General features: G+C 37.9%; 1 protein-coding gene across 3 annotated transcripts in view; it reads left to right on the top strand.

Moving 5' to 3' along the window:
- The window catches only part of LOC124800765 (pre-mRNA-splicing factor Slu7), a 68,038-nt gene extending 52,590 nt beyond the window's left edge, over window positions 1-15,448 (top strand). For all 3 annotated transcript variants that reach the window (XM_047263021.1, XM_047263023.1, XM_047263022.1), the window contains exons 7-11: window positions 323-629; window positions 919-1,047; window positions 1,137-1,268; window positions 5,289-5,429; window positions 15,112-15,448. In XM_047263021.1, the coding sequence (XP_047118977.1) occupies window positions 323-629; window positions 919-1,047; window positions 1,137-1,268; window positions 5,289-5,429; window positions 15,112-15,288 (886 nt within the window). In that variant the 3' untranslated portion in view covers window positions 15,289-15,448. The remainder of the gene's footprint in view (window positions 1-322; window positions 630-918; window positions 1,048-1,136; window positions 1,269-5,288; window positions 5,430-15,111) is intronic.
- Window positions 15,449-25,533: the final 10,085 nt, after the last annotated feature.

Raw genomic sequence — 25,533 nt, 5'->3', positions numbered from 1 at the left:
AGTTTGTCAGTTGAGTGACAAGTGAGCTCCAACGGTACAAAATAATAAGTCTACTGTGCTCCAACAAAATCCTCAGAGATTTGTTTACTGGTGCTATTCAGAATTTTATAACTCATTATTTTGTGCTTTAAAAGCTGTCTTTGTATGTCTGTATGTAATTTCATTCACCATAGGATGTTTAAAAAATAGTATGTTAAGGGGTTAATTACTCGGAAAGTGTAAAGTGAAACTTTAATGTGCGAGATAGATGTTACTGCCAGATGACCCAGATAAATATATTTTACTGTGCATGTAATTAACAGAGATCTTGACTGTTTTGTAGTGTGGACTATGCTGGCGAGAACTTCGTACGCTTCACTGGAGACACACAAAAGCACTCAGTGGCTCAGCTGTTTGCTTGGGAGGCATATGAGAAAGGAGTGGATGTCCATCTCCTAGCTGAACCTACTAAGTTGGAAATGCTGCAACACGAGTATGAGAAGAAGAAGGAGCAGTTCAAGAGCCAAGCACAGGGTAGCATATTGGAGAAATACGGAGGAGCTGAACATCTGCAAGCACCACCCAAAGCTCTTCTTTTAGCTCAGACAGAGGATTATGTGGAATACTCGCGTTATGGTAAACTTATAAAGGTATTGTTATTTAATTAATAAGTAATGCAGAAAAATCTAGAAAGTAAGAGTTATACTGAATGATGTGGAAAGTAAATCTGTGCTGCATTGGTCTTGAGGAAGTGCTCTGTAACCTTTAGCCCACTTCATACAAACTTCTGTGTTCAAGAAATTTTGATAACCCGAAACAAAATGAATATTACTGTGAAACACTGGATAAAGCCAGGAGTTGAGTTTCAGAAAAGAAATTTTGTTTTTCTACTGATTTTAGATTTAAAGAGATGAAATTATTTCAATTTTTTGCTCTCAGGGTCAGGAAAAACAAATCATCCGATCAAAGTATGAAGAAGACATATTCCCAAACAACCATACATCTGTTTGGGGTTCTTACTGGCAGAATGGTCAGTGGGGATATAAATGTTGCCATTCTTTTGTAAAAGTAAGTTTGGGTGAAATCTTAAGTCTTGTTAATACTATATTTGTGGGCTGATTTTTATCTTAATGTTTCATGGTCTTGTGTTTTACTAGAATTCATACTGTACTGGTGAAGCTGGCAAAGCAGCTGCATCTGATTTACAAAGAGGAATGAAAGTTGAAACAGAGCCCCTGGCAGAAACAAAAAATTCCAGCTCTTCAGATTCAGACAGCTCGGATTCAGATGTAAGTAGTCTCTGATATAAACTTTTGGTAGGTTTTATAAAATTGTGATACAAATGGTGATTAATCTGAAATGCAAGTAATGAATAACATACAGTATTAGCATATTTCACCGAGTTTCATTATCACTGAATTCGTAATTTGAACTTCTTTGACCCTGCAGATGCTTGTAGTTTTTTCTAAACGATTTAAAAACGGGTGTTATGCAGGTGATTAATGTAGCGAGGCTGTAATTGATTTATGCACAATTCTTAGCAAAACTGGACTCTTACCACAGTTACAGTATGTCGATTGGATGTAACCACCATTTTACACCCGAAAACCTGATATACCTGAGGTGTGTTATTTCTAGACATTGTTGTGTTGCAGACTATAGTAGGTAGCCCTGCACATTACTGCCATTTTGGGCAACACATCTTGGGTAATACTGCAACACAAGAAATTGCCAGATGCTACTATGTAAAGAAGTCGTGGAATTTTATTTTGCTCACATTTGGAACAGTAAACAGAACAGTAGCAACAAATAATGTTGTGACACTGGCCTGTTTTATCAATTTGCTACAGGTATTTTTATTCTGATAGTTCAGAAATAGCAAGTACTGTTAATTTAAAAATCGTATAGCCCATTACAGATTACCTCGTTAATTGATAAAGTGTAATATATCTTTATGTTGAAGACACAGGCTCCAATACAGTTTGGTGGCAAATTTGAAAGACTGACACACTTCAATGTGGTGTACTGATAAAAATTGAGAGTATTGTGTTGTCTTCATTTCTACTTCAAACTTGCTTTGGTTTCCTTTACTGCTTGCTCAGTATACAGTTTGAATAACATCGGGGATCTACTACAATCTTGTCTCATTCCCTTCTCAAACACTACATCCCTTTCATGCCCCTCAACTCTAACTGCCATGTAGTCTGTGTACAAGTTGAAAATAGTCTTTCTCTCCTTGTATTTTACTCCTGCTACCTTCAGAATTTCAGACTGTGCTCCAGGCAGGCAGGCGGGGCAGCTTACAGGTCACTTTTTTTGCATTTTCCTTGACTGTCTCAAAAACCGTGGCATCTAGCGATGATGATTCCCAGTTGAAAATTAACCAACATTGAATTTACTACAAAAATGGTCCTATTCATTATTTTTTTTTCTGGGCTAGTAGTTTCACATTAAAGAGGATTGGGAAAGTTGCAGATTATTAAAAATAGGGTTTTGATAGTAAAAATTAGAATATCTTTTCAAATAAAAAGGGTTCAGAACAAATATTTAGTGTTTGTACCACATATGAGTTGAATAGAACAATATAAAATAATAAATTGTGTTGTAGAGATGTTCAGCATCGAAAGTCGGGGGCGGATGTCTGAAGTGCAAGGGAAATTAGGTTGCTAGATTGTGGCCATATACTTCCCTCCTTCATACATCTGCAAAATGAAGAATGAGCAGGCAGTTCTTAGCTGTCTCTGACACATTGTCATAAAAAGCAACTGCAGACAGTTTCACATAGTCATACCAACCCTTCTGCAGCCCGCCTTATGAATCACCAAGAACGCAGCATGCAGACATGACTGAGGTTGTTTATTTTCTATAAAGTGTGTGCATGGATTACAGATAAGAATTGCTAATAATATTAACACGAGAAACACATGTGGACAGAGTCTATGTAAATCTCTGCACACTGTTCTATAATGCTAGAGGGAAATTGATTGTTAGTCATCCTGTACTGTGGTTGCAGGATTTTTCCAAGAAAGGCAACTTACCCCATTATGAGTGCTGCTCACTTTTCAATACCTCCTAAGCATTTCCTCTCTGGTTCTCTCATGCAAATAAACAAAACAAGTTCAAAGGGCTCGTGTCTGTGTAGTGGAGTTGCTTTCAGTTTGAGTATTTGTAGTTGTTATATGAACTATTACATAAAAAACCTCAATATCAAGAGCAGTGAACTATCTACCACACTGAAGAGCCTGCCCCATGTGTAATGTACTGTCAGTATGTATTTCATTGACTCTGCTTTCATTGGCTGCAATATTTTTTGCAGTGTGAGGGTGTCAAATATATCACCCCAGCCTCTGTTCTCCCACCTGAAGAGGCCGAACACAAATCAAACAATGTATTATAGCAGATTACTGTTAGAGATAGACATATGATCAATTCTGTTCCATCAGACTTATTGACATCCACCATGCAAAATATACTTTTGATTTGTGGGAAGAGAACTGGGCAGGAAATAATGGGGATATGTTTGTCTCTAAACTGAAAAGCTAGCAGCACTCTGGTGGAGGAAATCCCCTTTCCTGGAAGAATGCGTCAATTGCTGTACAGAACGACTAACAGGCAGTTTCCCCTGTAGCAGTGTAGAAAAGTGTGCAAAGATTTACAAAGATTCTGTTCATAAATGTTTCTTGCATTAGAATTATGAAAAATTCATATCTGTATTCCATGTAGTGTTAACACACTGTGAAAAGTAAACATCCCCGCATATGTCAACATACTGTGTCGCCAGTGATTCATAAGATGAGCTGCTCAAGAGTTCATATAACTTTGTGAAACAATCTGTAGTTGCTTTGTGTGAAATAGTGCATTAGACAAAATTGGGAATTGGCTGCTCACTCTTCATTCTGCAGTCGTGTGAAGGTGGGAAGTGCATGACCACGCTCTGACGACCTGCCTTCCCTCGCACTTCTGGCCTCCATCTAGTCTTTTAACCCTGTTAAACCCCAATAACGCAATTTGTCCCTTAATTTGGTTCTACTCACTTAGATGTGGTACACACATTAAATATTTGTCCATAACCCACTTCATATGACAACAAACAGTTTTATGCCATTAAAACTCAATTTTAATAATATGCATTTTTTTCGATTGCCTGCAGTGTGGAAACTTAGTCGTAGAGGAAAAATGAATAGGGTCCTTTTAGAAGGAAATTTAATGTAGTCTAATTTTGTAATGGGAAACATCTTCACTATCTGCTGCAGTTTTTGAAATATTAAAGAAATCCTAAAAAAAAAAAAAAAATTCTTTACATGCCCCTCACCCACACTCTCACTTCAGTGGTCAGGATTTTTAGTATGTTGTGTGACACCTCACTCCCCTTCCACTGTACAAAAGTTTGTGACTACACAAATTTTTTTCACCCAGCTGATATTTTTTGGTCTTCATTGACTGGGCTGAGGAGGGGAACTTTAAGTCCAGTTTCATAAGGCAATTTATAACCATTTATGCTCAATTTCATACAGGGGTGGTGTAATCCACTTTGCGAGTCAAAAGTTTTTTGAGTAACCTATAAAATGAATATCATCAAGGAACAAGGGAAGCAAAAATATCCTTTAATGAGTGTGTGTGTGTGTGTGGGGGGGGGGGGGGGGGGCATTGATGTATGTATGAATATGTGGACTATAGCTCCTTAAAGGATTTATCCAAAAAAAAAAGCAAATTTTTCTTATTTTTTGCGTGCTTGTTGACAACTCAATGCCTCCAATATTCACTGCATTGTCTCATTTACTCCTAAATCGTTAATCAGTAGTCTCTCTCTTGATCATTTGTTGCCATGTGATTAGTGACACAATATTTGTACTCTGTCATTAAGCTGGTTGCCTGTTTTGTTGATAGATGTCACTTTGGTAGCTATCCAGGAATTGCAGGCTCTAGAGTTAAAGGTCTAAATTTTCCACCTCCACACCAGGTACAAACATTGACCCAATACACATTAATATTTTCATAAAGGAATAAATTTGACAGTTAATGGCAATCAATATACACCAAAGCAAATATTCCTGTGGTCAAGTTCTCTATTTGTGAATAATGTAAATGCTGTACACAGGACATACTGCTGCCTGATGCCGTAAGACTGAAAATTCAAGATGTCATAATATCAAAACACAGACTTGCCTCTGCCTCTGAAAAATTTCAACTTCATTTTGCCCTATCTTTATTGTGCACACAAATGTACTCTCGTGCATTTCATTTCACATTTGAGTAAACAGCTCTCGCTCTCTCCATATGTTTTACCATTCATTAATCATTCTTTTCAGGATCACTCTGATAAAGATAGTGAAGAAACAGAAAAAAAGAAAAAACAAAATAAAAAGAAGAAAAAGAAGGAGAAGAAGAAGAAGCACTTAGAAAAGAAGAGGAAAGGAAAGAAAGATTCTCCAGAAGATAAACTGAAAATGGTGAGTGCTTTTAGTTATTTTTAGGTAAGATCGGACAGGCCTGGGATTTCTTGCTAATCTTTTATGTTCTAATTGAGAAATAGTGAGTAATGCATTGACAGTAACAAAGAAATATATAAAATAATTTAATTTCTAGCCACTGCTAAAGTGTTCTTTCAATTTGAAGCTAATGAGACTCAAATTAGTCTTCCATCTTTTGCAAGAAGAGCCCATTCACTTGATCTTAAAAACATATTCTCTCTCTCTCTCTCTCTCTCTCTCTCTCTCTCTCTCTCTCTCTCTCAAGCTTTCATATTCGATTGTTAGTGTGTGTGTATAAATTCAACCAACAAACTGCAATATACCTGGTCAGACTAGGGCAAATACCAAAAGAATATTGTCAATTAGAAAGTTATTTTATTTGAGACAAGCTGTGTGGGATGGCCACTGCAATGCCTAGACATGGAGGGAAGATGGAGTGAGGTTGGAGCCACCAATTGGACCACAAGTTGTGCTTAGAGGAGCTTGTGTTGCCAATTTGAGGCAGGGATCCTAAAGACCCATCCTACATAAGAGCTTTATCCTGACCTACATGTTTGGCAGGGAAATACCTCTGTGGATGATTACCAATAAAGGGAACGAAATAATGGGTTGAACTGTGAATAGTATTAATTTGCCTTTTTATGATCTTTTTTACTTACCTTAATGAAAGTGAGAATTGCAGGCAATTAAATTTCTAACTGCATACATTACAAACATTTCTTTTGTCGTCACCCTTTTTTTCTGTAATTAGTACTGAAAACCACTGATGGAATGGGCTCACTGTCTTTGAGTATCTGTGAAACAGGTAATTGGAGACTGTCTTTGCAGGATCTTGGAACAGCTTACTGAATATTTCTCCAATGTACCATATTGGTTCATAGCTTTTCTTATTAAGTATTTTTCTGAGAACATGAAGAAACTTTTGAACACAACTTTGAAGGAATCACCTTTAGCTTAGTGACAACAAGTGTTGCTTTCTAGTGGATGGAGAAGCTATTAGATTATCTAATTGTGTGGTTTACAAATCAGAATGTGTTAGTCATTAATGTACATGGTAGTAGGACAAGAAGCACTTCCCAAAGAGATTGGATTTCGTGCATTGTACACAATAATTCAAAACCATTTTAACCCAGTTCCATGGGTGATAACAGAACATAGTGGTCTATTGAGGTTAGGGAAGTGTTGTTTGCGTTATGTCTTGTTGTAGGACTGTCAGGTGAAAATCGGCAGTAGCACAATTATTACTTATTTAGTGCCTGTAGCCAATACTTTATCAAATGACTTGGGTGTTAGTTCCAGCCTACAATTTACATGAGTGACAACTGAAATACTAAAGATGCTTGTACAAAAAATTTAAAGAATGGATATCTGTGTTTACTGCAAGAATTGAAGGGGAAAAAAATAACTTCCTTCACAAATTTTTAAACCTGCAAACATTGTTTGAAATTAGGTTTGGAAGCTTAAGATTGTTTCGTGTGGTTTTCTGTAACCATAGGTAGATCTATTTGTGTGTCGTTGTAAATAAGAGGAATACCTATTGCTAGGACAGGAAAAAATGGTTTTATTTTTCCCAATTTCGATACTAGTTTGACAGTTTATTTTTGAAGAATTGTGTGTTCCTGTTTTTGTCTACCTCACTGTTTTTTGTTGAAAATGTAACCATCAATTAATTATATTTATAAGCTTTGCAAATCACATTTATTTACTTTATTAAATATGAAATTGTTCATATTAAATCCATTGAATCTAATCAAATAAAGTAAAACTATCCACACACAGTTGATAGTTTTTCAAATGAAAGCATTGACATAACTTAAAGAGTTCTCTTCTGAGAACTCTTCTGCTATCAATCCACTGTGGTGTGGAAACAGCCACCTGGAGTCTAGATTTTAACGCAGAATACAAATGGCCTTCAGCACAACACCATACATTTGGCAGTGTACACGTATCTGCTAACATGGAAAATTGCTTTCCCAGTGACAAGGAGATATCCCTAGTGGTGCGATCGACTATTTGAAACTACCTATACAGTGATGTAGATTAAAGTCCCAGGTATCGCACTTGGGGGGGGGGGGGGCAGCATTTGCGAGTAATCCAGGAAAAATATTTTGGAATTTTATGTGATTCTCTAGAGCTTTAAAAAAATATGTTACACAGACTGGTTATGTAGTGTTGTAATGATTAAAGTGCAGTGCTCACATGGAAAAGATTGTGGTTCGAATCGTGCCAAGTGCTTTGAAATTTTGCATTTTTAAATCTTTATCAAAATGACTTATTTTTGTTCAATTAATTGGTTTAAATGAAAATTTTCATTTTTATTCCTTTTTCACGTCATTTTGATCACTGTGTCAACTATTTCAACTGCTCTCTTTTTCTTCCTGTCATTCTCTTCCACTTGGAATCTTTGTGCATGCAAATTTGTTTTTATCTATCTGTTACAATATTCAGACATTTAAAAATGCCCATCTGTAGGTTAAAAAACAGTTAAAATCTCTTTATATTGACCGTGTAGTGGTGTCAAATGTATTTTTGTTACAAGATGTAATTTTTTTTATTTTTATAATAAACATCATACAAACAGAAATCTTATTGCACTGTAGATGAAATACCGTATTTACTCGAATCTAGGCCACACTCGAATCTAAGCCGCACCTGAAAAATGAGAGTCGAAATAAAGGAAAAAAAAATTTTCCCGAATCTAAGCCACACCTGAAATTTGAGACTCGAAATTCAAGGGGAGAGAAAAGTTTTAGGCCACACCTCCAAATCGAAACAAAGTTGGTCCATTGTAATATGAGACACAATTTAGGTCGAATGAATGACGATACAGCTACAGTAGTTTGGTTCGAGCCGTAAGCTTAGCAGTTAAGCTTTACCAGGTAGCCATTGCTATGCGTCAGGCGCTCCTCCGTATTTATACGGGTACCCTTCGTTTTTCACGTGCTTAGTCTGGTTTGAATTTATTGCTTATTTTTCTTTGATCTGATAAACGCCGTTCTCTTTGTTATAGGTGTTTACATACGTCACTCTAAGCTGAAAATGCATTACTGTACAGTGTAGTGTGTCATGCATTGTTTGTCGCATTCTGATAATGAGTGTTTACGACCTGTCGCCGCTCGCGGCATGGTTTGCTTTTGTGCGTGCTACCGCCGCTTACAATAAAAAAAAAGAGGAATTGTCTCAGTAGCGAAACAATGGCAAGAGACTGCTATTTGTTGTTATTTACACTGCTGCTTTCATTGATAATGATCAACAAGAACCAAATAATAAACTGCTTTGATAGAAGATGTTCTGAACGAGAGTTTAACGAAAATTTTTCTCCGTTTGAAAATCTTTGCAGACGCCTCTTTAGTACATTACTTTCTGCACAGAAATTATAGTCATCTCAGATTTTAAAATCTAGTCAATTGCCGTGCTTCATTTCTGACTGTATCACTATTAGGCATAAGAATAATACGAATATAAACATGACATGATATGTGTATTCTTCGGCGTTTGCTGTTGTCTCACTCTAGTTTCGTAGTTTATTAGGCAGACAGGATTTAAATGAGATAGCAGCAACCACGAAAGAATACATGGCAAAATGTTTATATTCGTATTATTCTTGTGGTGTAGAGAATACTGCATGCGAATCACAATTCATAAAAGTTCCCATTAGCAATCATCTCTTCTCACAGGTAGAAAAAAATTCAGAACGTAGAATTGGCCTTATTGACAAGCATCGCAAACAGGCTTGCCAGTCGGATTTTCGTAGTACATTGGAAAGCTGCTACATTCGAAGATGAATAATACGGAATTTGTATTTACTTCCTTGGATAACGTATGAAAATGCAGTGGTCGAAATTCGGGCCGGAGAAAAAAAAAGCTAGTCTTCCACCCCTTCTTTTTTTTTATTTTTTTTTTTTTAACTGATGCAGAAGTTTTGGCGCCAGTATTTATCTTTGTGCCTGCAAAGCATGCCTGTGTAGCGCTACATATATTCGACGGCAGAAGTTAGATGTGGCGGCACCTACCAACGTTTTTCAGAACTTCGGCTTTCTTTGCACTCGATTCCAAGCCGCAGGCGGTTTTTTGGATTACAAAAACTGGAAAAAAGTCTGGCTTAGATTCGAGTAAATGCGGTAAAGCAGATGAAGATTTAAACTAAAGAAGAAATTGTAAATATAACTAATGAATGCAAAACATGGACAAAAATATCAGATTATAAAAAGGAAGAAATGAATTCAAAGTTAATACATAAAAATAATTAAAATCACATGAACAAGGATTCCAAGTGGAAAAAGAATGATAGGCAGAAAAATAAGAGCAAATGAAAAATTTAATACCAGCCTGTGTAACATTCCTTTGTTTTAAGCTGTAGAGCATCGTGCAAAATTTTGAACTTCTTTCATCAATTACTCACAAACAAGGGTCCATCATGGTCAATGGCTGCATGGTGTGATTCGTGGGACCTTAACCTACATGGCTGTATAAATGGTTTCAAAAAATTGATCCCCCCACTGAGGACCTCTCCTTGTAAGCACTAAAGGGATTTGTATCCCTTCAGAACATGTTACACATCTGATACTATAAGGGGCGTTCAAGAAGAAAGAGGCATAATTACAGAAACCAGTTCCAGTATGTTAGAATTATTGACCCTGGCAGTTGAGACACTTGTCGACGTCGTCGTCCAAGGTGAGTCGCTTCACCCTCGGAGCATTTTTAAGGGGACCAAAAATAACGTAATCACAGGGGGAGAGCTCGGGACGGTATGGAGGATGGCCAAGAACCTCCCATTTGAATTTCTACATTAGTGCCACGACTGTGTTGGCTGTATGAGGCTGTGCATTGTCGTGGAGCAGAATGACCCCACGGGTGAGATTGCTTGGTTGTTTTGATTTGATCGCTTGACAAAGGGTGGTCAAGGTTTGCGAGTGACGCTGGGCATTCACTGGTGTCCCGTGCAGCAGAAAGTGAATCAGAAGGGGGCCATCTTGGTCAATCAAGAATGTCAGCATAGGGCAAACATTGACATGTGGCCATAAGAGCTGTTAGCCTATTTTGAAGTTGTAACCCAGTGGGTTTTTGTGTTTTGTTCAACTATTGCTGAAGTATGTATGCCTTCATGCTTCTTAAAGGCTTACTGGTTTAATCACCAGAAAATCATTTCCACTCTATCTGATGAAAGCCAACTTAGAAAGTATTCAAAACCAATCTTAGTGATGAATCTAGGAGTATACTACAACCCTCCACTTATCACTTGAATAAGGATAGCGAGACAAGATTAGTCTAATTACAGCAGGCACAGAGGTATTTAAGCAGTCATTCTGGCTGTGCTCCATCGGTGAATGGAATGAGGAAAAAACCCTAATAACTGATATAATGTGAAGTACATTTGCCATATACTTTACAGTGGTCTGCAGAGTACAGATGTAGATTAATGAAGCAGCCTTCACTTATAACACAAGTAGTGCTTTATCCAGAAATGTCAGAGTTCCTGATACTGTTCTGCAGCAAATCATACCAAAATTGGTGTGGTTTGGAGAGATCTTTAATGTGGTGCATTAATTGAACTATGTACTCTCATGGTATGTAAGTATTAACATGAAAATCATCCAATATAAAATTTAACTTCACAAACATGTAAATCAACATTGTACCCACTCGGTTTGCATCTGTCAGCCAATCACAGCGTCATTTGTTAATTGGCACTGCCGCACAACTTGGTACACATTGCATCCAAATTTTAACTGTACGCCACTTCCTGATAGAATGCCCTTTTTGTTAACCGTTTTTGTTTCAGGGTTTACCGTCTGATTTATCAGCTGTTTTAGCGAATGACGCGTGGGCTGTCAACTGCGTTTTACTTTTTATCCGCCAAAGCAATGTGGCAAAGGCCATTTAAGTTTTAGTTTTGGACCTCCATTTCTGTATGTGTCTTTTTTAGCCCTTTTTCCCCATGCCTGTATTTAGTTGGCTTCTATTCTGTCAATTGGGACTGACGTGTAGCCATTTAACTCCTCACTGTGTTCATGTGCTATAGTTTTGATTTGGTCATGTATGACCCCAGTTGTTTTTTGTGCCCTAAAGCAAAACAAAACAAACAGCAACGGACATCTGACATGCAAGGGTGTTCCTGGCAGTAAAACAAAATGCTGAGAATATTTGTTTAAATATTGATTTAGTATTATTTTTACTATTTTGTCAATAAAGTTTGTGGTGACTGCATGATCTGTTGCATAGGCAGGACCTACGTTAAATTGCATGGTATAGAATGCCATGTTGATTAAGTGTTGGGAAATGTCGCCTCAATGGTTAAAACTGTTACTTGAACGTAACTTGTTTGATGTCACACTTAAAGGCATAGTGCTTCAACCAAGAAATTAACCATTATTTTAAGATTATATGAAATTGTCATAAGTAAGAAAAAAATCAAAATTGAACTTCAGCATTCAAGTAGCAATTTCTACACTGAGCCATTTAGACATGTTTTGTTCCCGCGGACTGACACTTTTCAAGCAATTTCATGGGCTTTTTATAGAAGTCATGAAGAAAGTATAAAGATAGTAAGCCATTTATGTTAAAAGTTTGACACTACTGCTTTCTGATGCTGTTGTATAACTTTTTTCTGAATGTAAATAACATTTTTTTTCTAGTTTTGAAAGTCGAATGTTTTTCCACAGAACAAAACAATTCTAACTTCTAAACCTTTTTATTTTTAATGTTTGAAAGAAATAAGCATGTATGCAAGAACATATTTTATTGAAAAACAAATTCAATACAGAAGTGCAGCATTTTTTAATCAAACATTTTATTCGGGTATGGTAGTCTTTGAAACAGTCCGGTACTCAGAGACCCACATTACACTGCTTGCACCACCATCGTGTTTTTTCTTACTCTTTTCCCAGTTTCTTTTTTACCTTTGCCTGCACACGCTTTACAGCACCTTGCTGCATTACGTGCTGTAGCTGTGAATCGTTTCTGGGAAGTGTCACCCAAACACTCTGTCTGCACTTGGTGATGGTCCACCTTGTGAGACCTGAAGCACCTCCATGCCACGAGTTCTAGATGCTTGCCTAAGGCCTCCATGAAGTACACCAGAGATTTGTCGTTTTGGTTGGTTGTTTGTACACAACCCAACTATTGGCTACTGCTAAAAGAAATAGGTTAAAGAAAATATTTTTTCGCCATTTCAGTGTCTTGTAACAGAAAGGATAATAGTTTGATAGCTGGTCAACCCTGTCTACTCCAGTTTCAAGCATGTTGTAGTCTATTACAACATCTGCTTTATGCCTCTCTCTTTGTTTCTGGTCCTAGTAACAGTTAAAGTTGCTCAATGTTAGGTTGAAAGACAGTACACATGACTGGTTTATTTCTATTTTACCACAAGTGAATATTCCTTACTCCGAAACATCATTTCCCCCTGCCTGAGCTTCACAGTCTTCCTTTCATAAAGTAGACCCTTCCTACGTACACCAAAGGTTTCATTCTGCCACTGGTAGTCCAATACAGCAGGGCTTATGTAGAACCTATCCATATAAACACAGTGTGCTTTGCCAAAATAATCTCCACACAGCCCGTCCCAATTACTGAAGATAAAATTGTGTACATTGTTTGAGTTACCTGTGTAAATATCACTGTTCAAAGCATAACATGTTGTTAAGTTACACAGTCTATAAAGTTTGATTCCATATTTATTTGGTTTGCTTTTCATATATATACTCTGATCCTATTCTGCCTCTGAAGGATATATTCCTTCATGAATTGAGGTGTTCCCGTGTGGTTTGAAGTTATTCTTAACACTTTGTGTCAAAAGAGCTGAAGAAAGACCTAATTTTGTGCAGTGGATCATATTTTGGCTGACACAGTTTTATGAATTTTGTGTTGTCATTCAAGTGCAACTTACACAAAATTGAAGTAAATCTCTCTACTCTATCTCCATTATTTATTAATGTATCCTCCGACCAATAATCACCTATTTTTGGCAACTTCACTGCTCATATGCAAAATAATAGAGAAAAACATGTACATTTCATGTTATTTTTTTCTGTTGATCACCTTTCGTAGACTTCTTAGTCATTTCACAAATTTTTAATCCTGCATACCTGTTTTTACCACTCATTGTTGGAAAAACACTGAGATAAGCATTCAGATTCACTGCAATTTTCATCCACTTTCAAAGTTACATCAGTAGCACTATTGAACACTGGTAAAACAGGCTGGTTGTCAACTCTTGACCAGTTGCTTACATCAGGGATCATGTTTTGTGATGTATCAGGATAAGCAGCAGTACTTGAACCCTTCATCTGTCCATAAATAAATAAGTACACGTATAAACCACTATGAAATATCCAAATAATTTTGAGTCAATATTCGCTTTTATAGTAACATGCATGTTATTTAGTAACAATGTTATAAATCTGTGGCTGAACTGTTGGAAGTTTCAGAAAATATGTCTGAAGGTTCATAATAAATATCTACATCGTAGTTTTCTTCCTTTGATCCAGAAGAAACATCAAAAACATCCCTGCTCCATGCACAACACACACACACACACACACACACACACACACACACACACACACACACACACACAAAGTGCTCTAGGCCCAAATTGGAAATTGTGTGATTGTGCCTGTGAAAACCGATTGTGTGTTACCTATGCTCAATCTGCAGACTCGTAGTGACCTCTGTCTGAAAGTAAATGAAGTACTCTTGCCGCCAGTTCAATTCGATAAATGTACAGCATACGTTTTTGCATTACATATACGAGGGAAACAAAGTAACGTACGGCATATGAGCACCATCCAGAGAGGTTTGTTTGTGAGGTCTACAGGTATTGCGTACGGGCTTAGTGTGAAAAGTGTTAACTATCGGTTACCAGTATTGGTAAACTACTGCCCTCAGCTTTACATAATTTTTTACATAGAACAAGAAAAAATGCTACATTTCATAAAAACTGCCAGTTTTGTGAGTCACTTGAAATCACAGATTTTGCTTTATTTTTCACATTATCAGTTATATGAAATTTTCCTGGCCCTGGCAATAGTTTAGAAAGTAGTAACATCCCTCTGCTGTTTATTATTCCATATACTACATGTTAATGATTGAGTTACAGGTGATTGTTTCTCTATTCACATTTTTGTTTGTTTCTATTTTCAAATTTCATATATTGTAAAAATGCTTACATAATTGGACAGTCTTCGGCACTGCTTTGCAGTCAGAAATAGATGAAAGATCAACTTCTAGTGTATTAAAACTGAAAGTTTTTGTAAAATAACTTGTATGAACTGAAGCTCCGTTGAAGATTTTTAAAGAACAGAACATTTACACCACTCATTGAAGACGTAAGAAAAGAGTCTAAAGTGTCTCATTAACCACAAATATTTTAGTGAGTATTCTATTGTCTCACAATTTTTCTCTTTGAGTGTGTTTCAATAACATCCGATGATGGCACCTTTAGTGTGTTGAAACTGGTTATCCAGTAAACATTAGTTAAGCGATCTTGGCTTTTGAATTATTTCTACAACGAAGTGATCGCCCCATTACACACTGTGTGTTCACTGCTCAATAACATCTCTTCTGTATTTGTGACTTCAGTAGTCACAAAAATGTTAGCTTTGTGTAGAGACCAGTACATTGTTTCAAATTGCAGTTTTATTAATTTTAATGTGCTTTGCAGGCCTTGCAGCAAGAAGATCTTAACCAGCAAGAAGCTGAGCGCATTTTGTCAATGGATGAAAGGAAACGGCCGTACAATAGCATGTTTGAAGTGAAGAAACCAACTGAAGAAGAAATAGAGGCATATTACATGAAAAAGAGAAGAGATGAAGATCCTATGACTCAGTTTATGAAGTGAAAGAACTTGGGCTTTTCTATCTATACATGCATATATTACCTATAAAATATTTATTTTTCACAGTAATTGCTCTGTATTTTGTATAAGAACTGATTAACAGTAGTGTAATACGCAACTGTAAAATAAGTTTCTTGTAAATATATTTCTGCTCTGTAGTTAACTAATATTTTATTCCCATTTCAGTTATTTTTGAGGAATTTGAAATATACTAGTATTCTTTATCATATTGCTGCCAAATATGGTGACGATGAGACAAAAGGTGAAACCTACTTGCACTTCCCCTCTTTATCCACATATAGTCTTGTCCAAATTTTAGTGTAGAATTTTTTTTATTGTTTAACTTTTAGGTTGGAAAGCCTGTCAGTCGGTATCCAATTTCTTACAAATAATGAATTTTTCTTTTTTTAAGATTCCCTATACCTTGGTAGAGAAAATCACTTATTGTTACTGTGAAATAAAAATATTTACGTTGAAATTTTAATGGTGATATTTCAGTCCACATAACAGAATTTGTATTTCTGTTTCCATGAGTGTAAATGGGATAGGGAGACTGTCAACCGGATAAATTAAGTAACCAAGCATGTTAATTTGCAGTTTTCGTGCTGACCGAGCAGTTCTGGAGCTGAGAGACTGCTATGGTCGCAGGTTCCAATCCTGCCTCAGGCATGGATGTCCTTAGTTCTAAGTTTTGGGGACTGATGACCTCGGATGTTAAGTCCCATAGTGCTCGGAGCCATTTGCAGTTTTCATACTACAAAATGAGTGCAGGACATGTAATCCAAAAAGATCAAACTTGTGGCCCACACGGAATAATTTGCAACTCCACTTCACAATTAGCCTTCTATTTTTTAAAATAAATATCTACAAATATTTAGTTAACTGGCTATTGAATGGATTAACGTTACACTTATTTCATCAGTTTTCTACACATCTCAGACAAAGACATCTTTCTGTTTAAAGTTCACTGTCTCGCAACAGTGCAAAAGAAAAAATGCTTTGTATGCTATGCATTGACAGGAAACATTTTGGTTTGATGAATAGGCCTATAAACAACTTGTTTATGTATTGCATATTAATTTGTGTAGTCATTTTATTGGTTGCAATATAATGGAAGGAAACATTCCACGTGGGAAAAATTATATATAAAACCAAAGATGAGGTGACTTACCGAACAAACACAAACATACACACAAAATTCAAGCTTTCGCAACAAACTGTTGCCTCATCAGGAAAGAGGGAAGGAGAGGGGAAGACGAAAGGAAGTGGGTTTTAAGGGAGAGGGTAAGGAGTCATTCCAATCCCGGGAGCGGAAAGACTTACCTTAGGGGAAAAAAAGGACAGGTATACACTCGCACACACGCACATATCCATCCACACATACAGACACAAGCAGACATATTTCTGCTTGTGTCTGTATGTGTGGATGGATATGTGCGTGTGTGCGAGTGTATACCTGTCCTTTTTTCCCCCTAAGGTAAGTCTTTCCGCTCCCGGGATTGGAATGACTCCTTACCCTCTCCCTTAAAACCCACTTCCTTTCGTCTTCCCCTCTCCTTCCCTCTTTCCTGATGAGGCAACAGTTTGTTGCGAAAGCTTGAATTTTGTGTGTATGTTTGTGTGTCTATCGACCTGCCAGCGCTTTTGTTCGGTAAGTCACCTCATCTTTGGTTTTATATATCATTTTATTGGTTGGGCGCATTACAAGAAGAGTTGCTAGTAAAATTTTAACTGAAGGAACAGTGGAAGGAGGAAGGAACAAGTTTGAGATTCTATTTCCTTTCCATCCTTTATATTCAGCATGTCTTGTCTTCAAGGGGAAGAATAGCTAATAAACAAAAAGTGGAAATTGGAGTATTCTTGTTATCAGCCTGTTTAATATGATAAATTGTTAGTGTGCCTAAGTTATATAACATTGGCATTATTAACCACATATCTTATCTTCTGGTTATCTATACATGTACAGAATGATTTTAAAAAATGTGTACAGAAACATGACAAATCAATCTCATGGGAACAAGGCATTGCAAAGGCTATCTGGAGCCACTAAATGGTGTTGCTGTTATTACTCACATGCTACAAATGGATGCCCACTACAGGAGATGCTCAAAGCTTTGTCCAGATGCATTGAACGGCACACCCTCTCGAAAAGATACCTGGCGTGTCCTCGAAGATATTGTGCTGTCACATCAAGCTTGCCCACTAGGTGTTTCATACACAAGGCCCTTTAGATACCCAAACAGGGAAAAAATTGGTTGTTAACAGATTGTGTGATGAGGCGGCCTTGTGACTGGCAAACCAGTCCAGCGGACAGGAAACGTTGCCTGTGGGTGTGTCCTCACTTGTCTGCTGAAATGCAAAGGTGCTTTGTCGTGCTGAAATTGAATGGAGTGACGAATAGATAAGAGAACATCATTCAGAACCTCTCTTAGGAATACGAGATACATGCGATTATCACAGATTGGTCTGGGAGGATGTATGGCCCAGTTTCCGATGATGACAGCCCACATGTGACCGTATGCCCTCTGGTGGCGTTTGCGTCCCCTGGTTCCTACATAATTACTCATCTTCGCTGTATGCCCAATGTGCCATGTCAGTTTGTAAACACTTTTTTGCATCACTATATAAAATTGAGGTCACCTACTGCTGTTTGGGTTAATGTAAGGAACTACTGTAGAGATTTTGATATTGTTTTCACTGCTATTTAGACTGAGTTACAAGGGAAATTTACAAGAAATTAAAGAGAAGTTCAAATAAAGTGTTCGTGCTGAATAATGTCTGTATTGTAGGAGCAGATAGCCAAATGTATCAAAGGAAAGGCTCTCAGATTATTTTCCCAGAGAACACTGTTTTTCTGTTTTGGAATACAGTTTCATAAAGAATTATTAAGGAGATAACTTTAGCGTTCAAATGAAAGCAAAATCCAGTTTCGGAACCTGTTATCTGTGATGAAAACAGAAGGCATAATATAAGCTAAGTCAGTTGGGTTTCATTATCTTTGAGTAATTGGTGTTTGATACAGTTTCAGTGGAAACAAGAAGGTTTATAAACTTGTAGTTTTCGTGGTTTTCCTGTTGCCAAGCAGTGTCTGGCCAGCTTCAGTAGATAGAGATACTACGTGTGTGTGGTTTTTTTCCCCCTCTAGTTTAGGATGCCTTTTGGCCTAAAGCTCTAAAGTACAGCAGTCTTTTTGTTTGGCTGCAACTCAATATATTTATATGGTGATTAGCAATAAGTCCTTTGCATAATTTTGTCAAAACTGCTTAGAAACCTCACTCTGGCTGGTGTACCAGACCAACAGTTGTTTATCTGCTATATAGATTTGAACCATGGGATAGCAATATGCGCATACACAAATTATGGTATCACATACACAAAGTATTAAAAGGAAAGTGCATTGGCAGGTCTGTCATTTGTACTCAAGTGATCATGATTCATGTGAAAAAATGTCAGTTGTGATTATGGGTGCACAAAGGAAGTTAACAGACTATGAACACTGAATAGTAGTTGGAGCTAGACGCTTGGGACATTCCATTTCGTAAATTGTTTGGGAATTCAATATCCCAAGCTCCACAGTATCAAGCATGTGCCGAGATCACCAAATTTCAGGCGTTACCTCTTACCACAGACAAAGCAGTGACCAACAATCTTCACTTGAAGATCGAGAGCAGCAGCATTTGCATAGAGTTGTCAGTGCCAACAGACAAGGAACACAACATAAAATAGCTGCCGAAATCTATGTAGGACATACGATGAACGTGTGCATTAGGACAGTGCAACAAAACTTGGTATTAAAGGGGTATGGCAGCAAATGACCAATGCAAGTGCCTTTGCTAACAGCACATCACCACCTGCAGCACCTTTCCTGGGCTAGTGACCATATTGGTTGGACCCTAGACAACTGAAAACCATGGCCTGATTAGATGATTATATGGTGATTAGCAATAAGTCCTTTACATAATTTTGTCAAAACTGCTTAGAAACCTCATTTGGTAAGAGCTAATGGGAAGGTTCAAATGTTGTGCAGACCCCACCAAGCCTGGACCCAAATTGTCAACAAGGCACTATGCAACCCGGTGGTGACTCCATAATGGTGTGGGCTGTGATTACATGAAATAGGTTCACGGACCAAAGAACCCAGTCTTATCATTGGCTGGAAATGGCTATGTTCAGGTCCTTGGAGATCATCTGTAGCCATTCATAGATTTCATTTTCCCAAAGAATGAGGGAATTTTTATGGATAACAATGCACCAGGTCACAGTTGTTCATGATTGGTTAGAAGAACATCCCAAACAGTTTGAGTGAATGATTTGGCCACCCACATTGCCCAATCTGGGACAGTTCAAGCACAAAATCCCGCACCGACAACCCTTTCGCAATTTTGGGTGGCTATAGAGGCAGCATGGTTCAATATATCTGCAAGGGCTTCCAACGACTTGTGGAACCTACTCTAATTCTTTAGACGACAAGAAGTGATGTGGAGCTGGTTTGCAAACTTCCCACCTCTCTCCCATAGGTTGACTTACTTTGTATGCACAGCCGATCTCTGGATAGCTGGCCACGTCAATCTCCAAAAACTTCTTTTCCGAAGAATAACGCTGGTTAAGGGAATTTATCAGACTCACTCTCTATTCTTGAAATAATTTGGTACTCTAAGGATACTTTTAGTTCAGTCACAGTATATTTCAAATTTCACAAAAAAAATTCATACTCGTGCGAGCAGCCAAGTCATCAAACATTAAATACTATTAGGATACATTTACAGCAGGGTTGGTTTAATAACCACCAGAAAATATGAACTTGTCTTAGTTCTAGCGAGTCCAACACATGAATTACTTAAAAGTCTAATCTCATTTGTTCTTAATAATCATCACAGTCACTAAACCAGCAAAGAATAGCACAGGCTCTTCTCTACACATACGCTGAAACTCTATGGATCATACAGCAGGTACTTGTCGGCCGCCGTGTCCACACTTTGCTCATGACTGTTTTTTAGACATGCGAACATGCAATGCGCAGTAGGTCGGATTTGTCTCTCTCACTTTTATTTAAAATATCGTGAGTTCGAGACGGAGGAAGGCCAAGCCGTTCCAGAATTTACGCAGAAATTCTCGAAGCACTACACTACGCCACGTGACATTGCTGCGCTATGCGGGGCAGAAAGAAGTCCAGCACTTGTAACCTTAGGTGGTATCCCATGACTTTTGTCACCTCAGTGTATAGTGACGAAACATGAACTCCAAGAACTTACAAAGCATGCAATTGCATCAATGGGCACGGTTTGTGATGCTTTTAAGGCAAGTTACAAAGTTTGTTTCTCAGATTTATTTTCAAATGGAGCACTGATTTCAGACTCTGAACCCAGTACTAGCCACACGGTATTCAGAACTTAATACAAGCTGAGCCTCTTTAATTATACCCAATTCTCAATAAGAATACAAGAATAGCTTTTAACCGATTACAAAATTCAATATCGCACTTACAGAACTCGCAGCTTCCAGTGCTGTTGGAATGTGGCCCATGTTTGAACATTTGGGTACCCCCTTCCCTCCTACACCAATCCCCAGCAATCAACATATTCAGTCTTCTCTTGGCACGTCATCCAGGTAATGATGTGGCCATACACAAATGGTGATTAGATTTTTAACTTCAATTCTTTGGGAATTTTCTCTGCATGTCAGCAGTTATATAATTATCTCCAAGTATATCTTAGTTTTCAGGTTTGGATGTAATGTTTGGCTTAGAGAGAAGTATCCAAAAATAACAGCCAAGAAGTTTCTGTTATTTGTATCCAGTGTACCACCTGGGGCATGATAGCTTTGGAGTTCTTTGAATTTTTGAAGTCATTATACTCAGATAATAAATTCTTAGTTGTTTTCACTCTGAATAGTTTATGTTGACTTTTTCTCTAAACTTTAAAATGAAATCATATTGTGGACCTTAAACCCAAAGAACATAGCCTGATCTTGTGACAAAGCAAGCTGGGATATTTTTACTTCCCCTCGTTTTGCCATCTACCTCCTTAAAATTCATTTTTGAACTAATTACCATTAACATACATGAGTATAATCTGTATTTTCATGAAAAAGAAAATTTGGCCTCCCGTTTTAAAGAATATAACACCAGGGCTAATTTTGTGCTTAGTTTTATGTATGTAATTGATATTTTGACTATGCCTAGTTAGTATCTTTTGTTACAGGGTGAAATCCGTAATTATTTCTTAACTTAAATTCTATTGTTGACTTGTAAACAAATATAAATTCTGTACTAATTATAAACTTTTGGAGGAACAACTAAATAAATAAATGTCATGTGACTAGGGCCTCCCATCGGGTAGACCGTTCGCTGGGTGCAAGTTTTTCGATTTGACGCCACTTCGGTGACTTGTGCGTCGATGAGGATGAAATGATGCTGATTAGGACAACACAACACCCAGCCGCTGAGCGGAGAACATCTCCGACCCAGCCGGGAATCGAACCCGGGCCCTTAGGATTGACATTCTGTCACGCTGACCACTCAGCTACCGGGGACGGACAAGAGGAACAACTAATAGTATTCTTAAAGGGCCTATTCGAAAACACGTTGGCAAAGCCAGCTCTTAATTAATTCTAAAGTAATTACCAGTTTTGTCGAAAGTATTGTTTGCATAACTATATCTGTTAATTTTATGATTTAAACAAATAATTCAGCCTAACTCTTGTAGTAGTAGAAGAAACTGTTAAAAAGACTGAATTTTTCGATGTATTCAGTTAGTTGAACTTGTTATGTTTTAATTGTTATTTCTGCAACTTCAAACAGTTTCAGTACCTATTATTGTGAGGATATATGAGGCACTGAGAGCACAAGCGGACTAACCCCGGAGAAGTCAATATGGAGGAAACAGGTCTCATAATACGGGCCCACAAATAATGTATGTTTGTGATACATTGCAGCCTTGTAACATGCATATGATGTAACTGTGGTTTTATTGAACAATATTTTGACATAGATAAATTACAAAAGTACTATATAGTAGAATATTAGCAGTTTTGTTGTGGCTTAGTCCATTTTCGCTCCAAGTAGTTGAACATTCTCAATGACAGGTCCGTTAGTACGCTGATGCATGTGACAATAGTATTCATTACTAGTATACATTGTACACATTACATGTACCATTTTACATTGGTTTCTGTAATGTTACGCATTGTGTTACATTTCAAAATCATCCACAGGCAATGTTTCTACAGCATTTGATGACGTTTGTAAAGTTTTGTAGAAATCATGATGAAGTGGAGGTACATACGGAAGCAAACTTAGCAGATCCTTCTTTTTTGCCTCTGTAATTACATTTCCATTAGGATAAAGCAGTTCGAGATTGCTGATGCATGTGGATGTTCGTTTGGCCACATCAATTTCCTGAAATGGCTCTTGGTTTTGGTTCGAGTATTTATACAATATTTTGAATCTGTTGGTTGCTTCATACCGCAGCCACTGTATGTTCAACCATTGTACTTTACAATTGCCAGAAGACATTTTTCGATTCGTGATGTTTCTTTCGAGTTGTTTTGTTGAAAAGAAACATTCCGCATTCATATTAATTACCTTGAATGGATTCCTTTTTCTGGCACTCACTACCACATCATTCCAGTGTTTAGGACGGTAAATATTAGGAAAATACTTTTTTCGTTTCTGAACTAAGCCAAAATCCTGATCACAGGGCAGGTACGAGTGTCCGCTAACTAAAAATTTATGGTCTATTTCCTTCACAGAGAACTCTGAGCTGTTGACAATGTATTGGCACAGTACAGCAACCTTTATGTTTCTATTCTGGCCTCCGCACTGATCAGAGTACATAATTAGTTTTTCAGTCCTGACAAAATTGCGTATGAAGTACAGCAAACAAGAACCAATTTCTTGTGGCCCTCTCGACGCAATGGATTCATGCCACAGAAACATGTATACATCATCATTGTGCATATTGTGGATGCCAAAGCAATATGTCCACAACTGACGTTTGTAATAGCAAACTCCAGTTGAGATGATCGGTGTAGGCAAAGTTTTCATCAAATCAAATGTTATCACTGTAACGTTACCATCTGATTTGCTAAGCAATGTATCACTATGTAAACCTGCCCGTGCATACTCAGCTTTTTGCTGATGGAATTCACGTTCTGCAATTAACTCCGTCCTCTCCTTATCATTATCGGCAGCTGTTATTTTTACCTGCAAAGCATCACATGTTCGACAAGAGTCGGACACTGGTGGATGAAATGACAAATTGAAGTTTTCGTAAAAAATTTTGCGGAAAATAAAATGAGAAACGGGCATTTGCTCCTCTGCACAGTACAGTGAATACATGACTGATAAATTTAAATCTGGTCCTAAATACTTTCTACCGTTATTTTTATGATACGCATAATGGCTTTCATACGCCGGGAATTTTTCTATGAAACGTTTTACTACATCAACTTTGTGGCGAGGTGTTTTATTACCAGGTTCACCTTTACCTCTACCATCACGAGGAGGGGTGGCTTTTTCCTCTTTATTCTTGAGTACCCTATCGATTCTTCCAGCAGATACGGCTGAAGTATTCTGAAAGAATCTTTTGCACACCCTCGTTTCAGACCCATTTGAATTGAGCAAGTAATACAATCTCGTCTTCTCCCTACGTGAATGTTGCTGACCTACGTAAGACCGTGCTTTATCAACGACTTTAATCATGGTAAACAGGAAAGCCGACTGCAGATCGTGGCTGCCTAAATTATAAAACTCATTGAACACTTGTTCCTGCTGTTCTTCGTTGATGTGTTTGTGGCACTCATACCGGCACGTACACTCGCTGATTTTCCGCAATTCCTTTCGAGGTACAAGGTTACCCTTACGGTTTACATACTCTTCACCTAGAGCTCTCCGTTCTTTCCTAACGTTACGAAGCCATTTATCTTCGTTTCTAAGGCGCTTCTTTCCTCGGCTCCGTACCACGGCATCGTCGTTCGTCTCTGGCACGTCCTCTGGAACAGTTGTTGCTGCAGCCGTGCTCGCTCTCGCGTCTCCCGGCACTTCCCCATCGGACGCAAACATCTCTGTAATAACAATATCCATCCCTCAATGTAATATTAACTACACTACAGTAATGGTCAACGTGTGCATTGGTATCCACAGGCGAAGCAATTGCTCAACACAACTCGGCGGGCGGTAAAACATTGTTGTACACATAACATTACAAGTGATCGTTACTTGCTTACACAAAATAGCAATACATAAAGTATTGTTTGTATGTCATTCTGTTTTCGTATGGAAAACAACCTGCATTTTCTGAACAAAGTCACCATTCGAGATACGGTACATCTAGACGTGTTTGCATATGAACGCGTTAGTGTACAATCGACAATGTTATCCGCAAAAAAGGAATGGAACACAATACAAACTAACCTTCCAATTGCTCCTCCACGCTTTTCGCAGGGGCTGCCATGCTGATCAACTGAAATACACGTCCACGTGGTCACTGGTCCAATACGTTGTTCCACACTAAATACACAAGTCTTTCGTTCGCCGGCGTCACGCGCAATGGCAGTGGACGGAGAGCATAGAGCACAAATGGACTATGACGCATAGTCCACTCCTGCTCTCAACGGTATCTATCGGCGGTTGAGTGCAACAGCAATGTTTACGTTGCTACATTAGACAAACCTTCAGATAAACAAACAGATCAACATGCATTGCATAATACTCGTATACTGTTATCACAACATGTCAATACCTCAAATTCACAAAAAGTGTGGGTTAGTCCGCTTGTGCTCTCAGTGCCTCATATAAAGGCCCAAGACAGTCAGTCCAAGCCCGAGTTTCAGACAAGAAATCTGTGTTGGTTAGAACAACAACGCATCAACGTAACTGTGAGATAAGTGGTACATCTATAGGCTGTGTGTTAAAGCAGTGACAGTGTCTGTTCAAGTTATTTGAGAGACTGGAATGTGCGGCTATGTTTTTACTGCTCATAGATGTTCAACAGTAAACTATTGTAGCAGTATGTTGATGTTTGCCTGCAAACTATTGATGAGGCACTGGCCATATAACTGTGTATTATTGGCGGGTTGTGAACAGTGAAAGTAAAGAATTGTGAAACGCAAATGTGTACCTGTCAGCTACATCATTTGAAGTAGTCGTGTTGAACTTCCACCACCCTCCCCCTCCTCTTTTCAGCCAGTATAGCAACACAGTACGTTAACACTGAGGATAATCAACGATGAAATAAAGCAGGTGAACAT

Source organism: Schistocerca piceifrons, chromosome 1 (assembly GCF_021461385.2).
Source record: "Schistocerca piceifrons isolate TAMUIC-IGC-003096 chromosome 1, iqSchPice1.1, whole genome shotgun sequence".
NCBI classification, from domain to species: Eukaryota; Metazoa; Arthropoda; class Insecta; order Orthoptera; family Acrididae; genus Schistocerca; species Schistocerca piceifrons.
The sequence above is the reverse complement of the archived record's forward strand: the minus strand, read 5'-3'. Positions and strand labels throughout refer to the sequence as shown.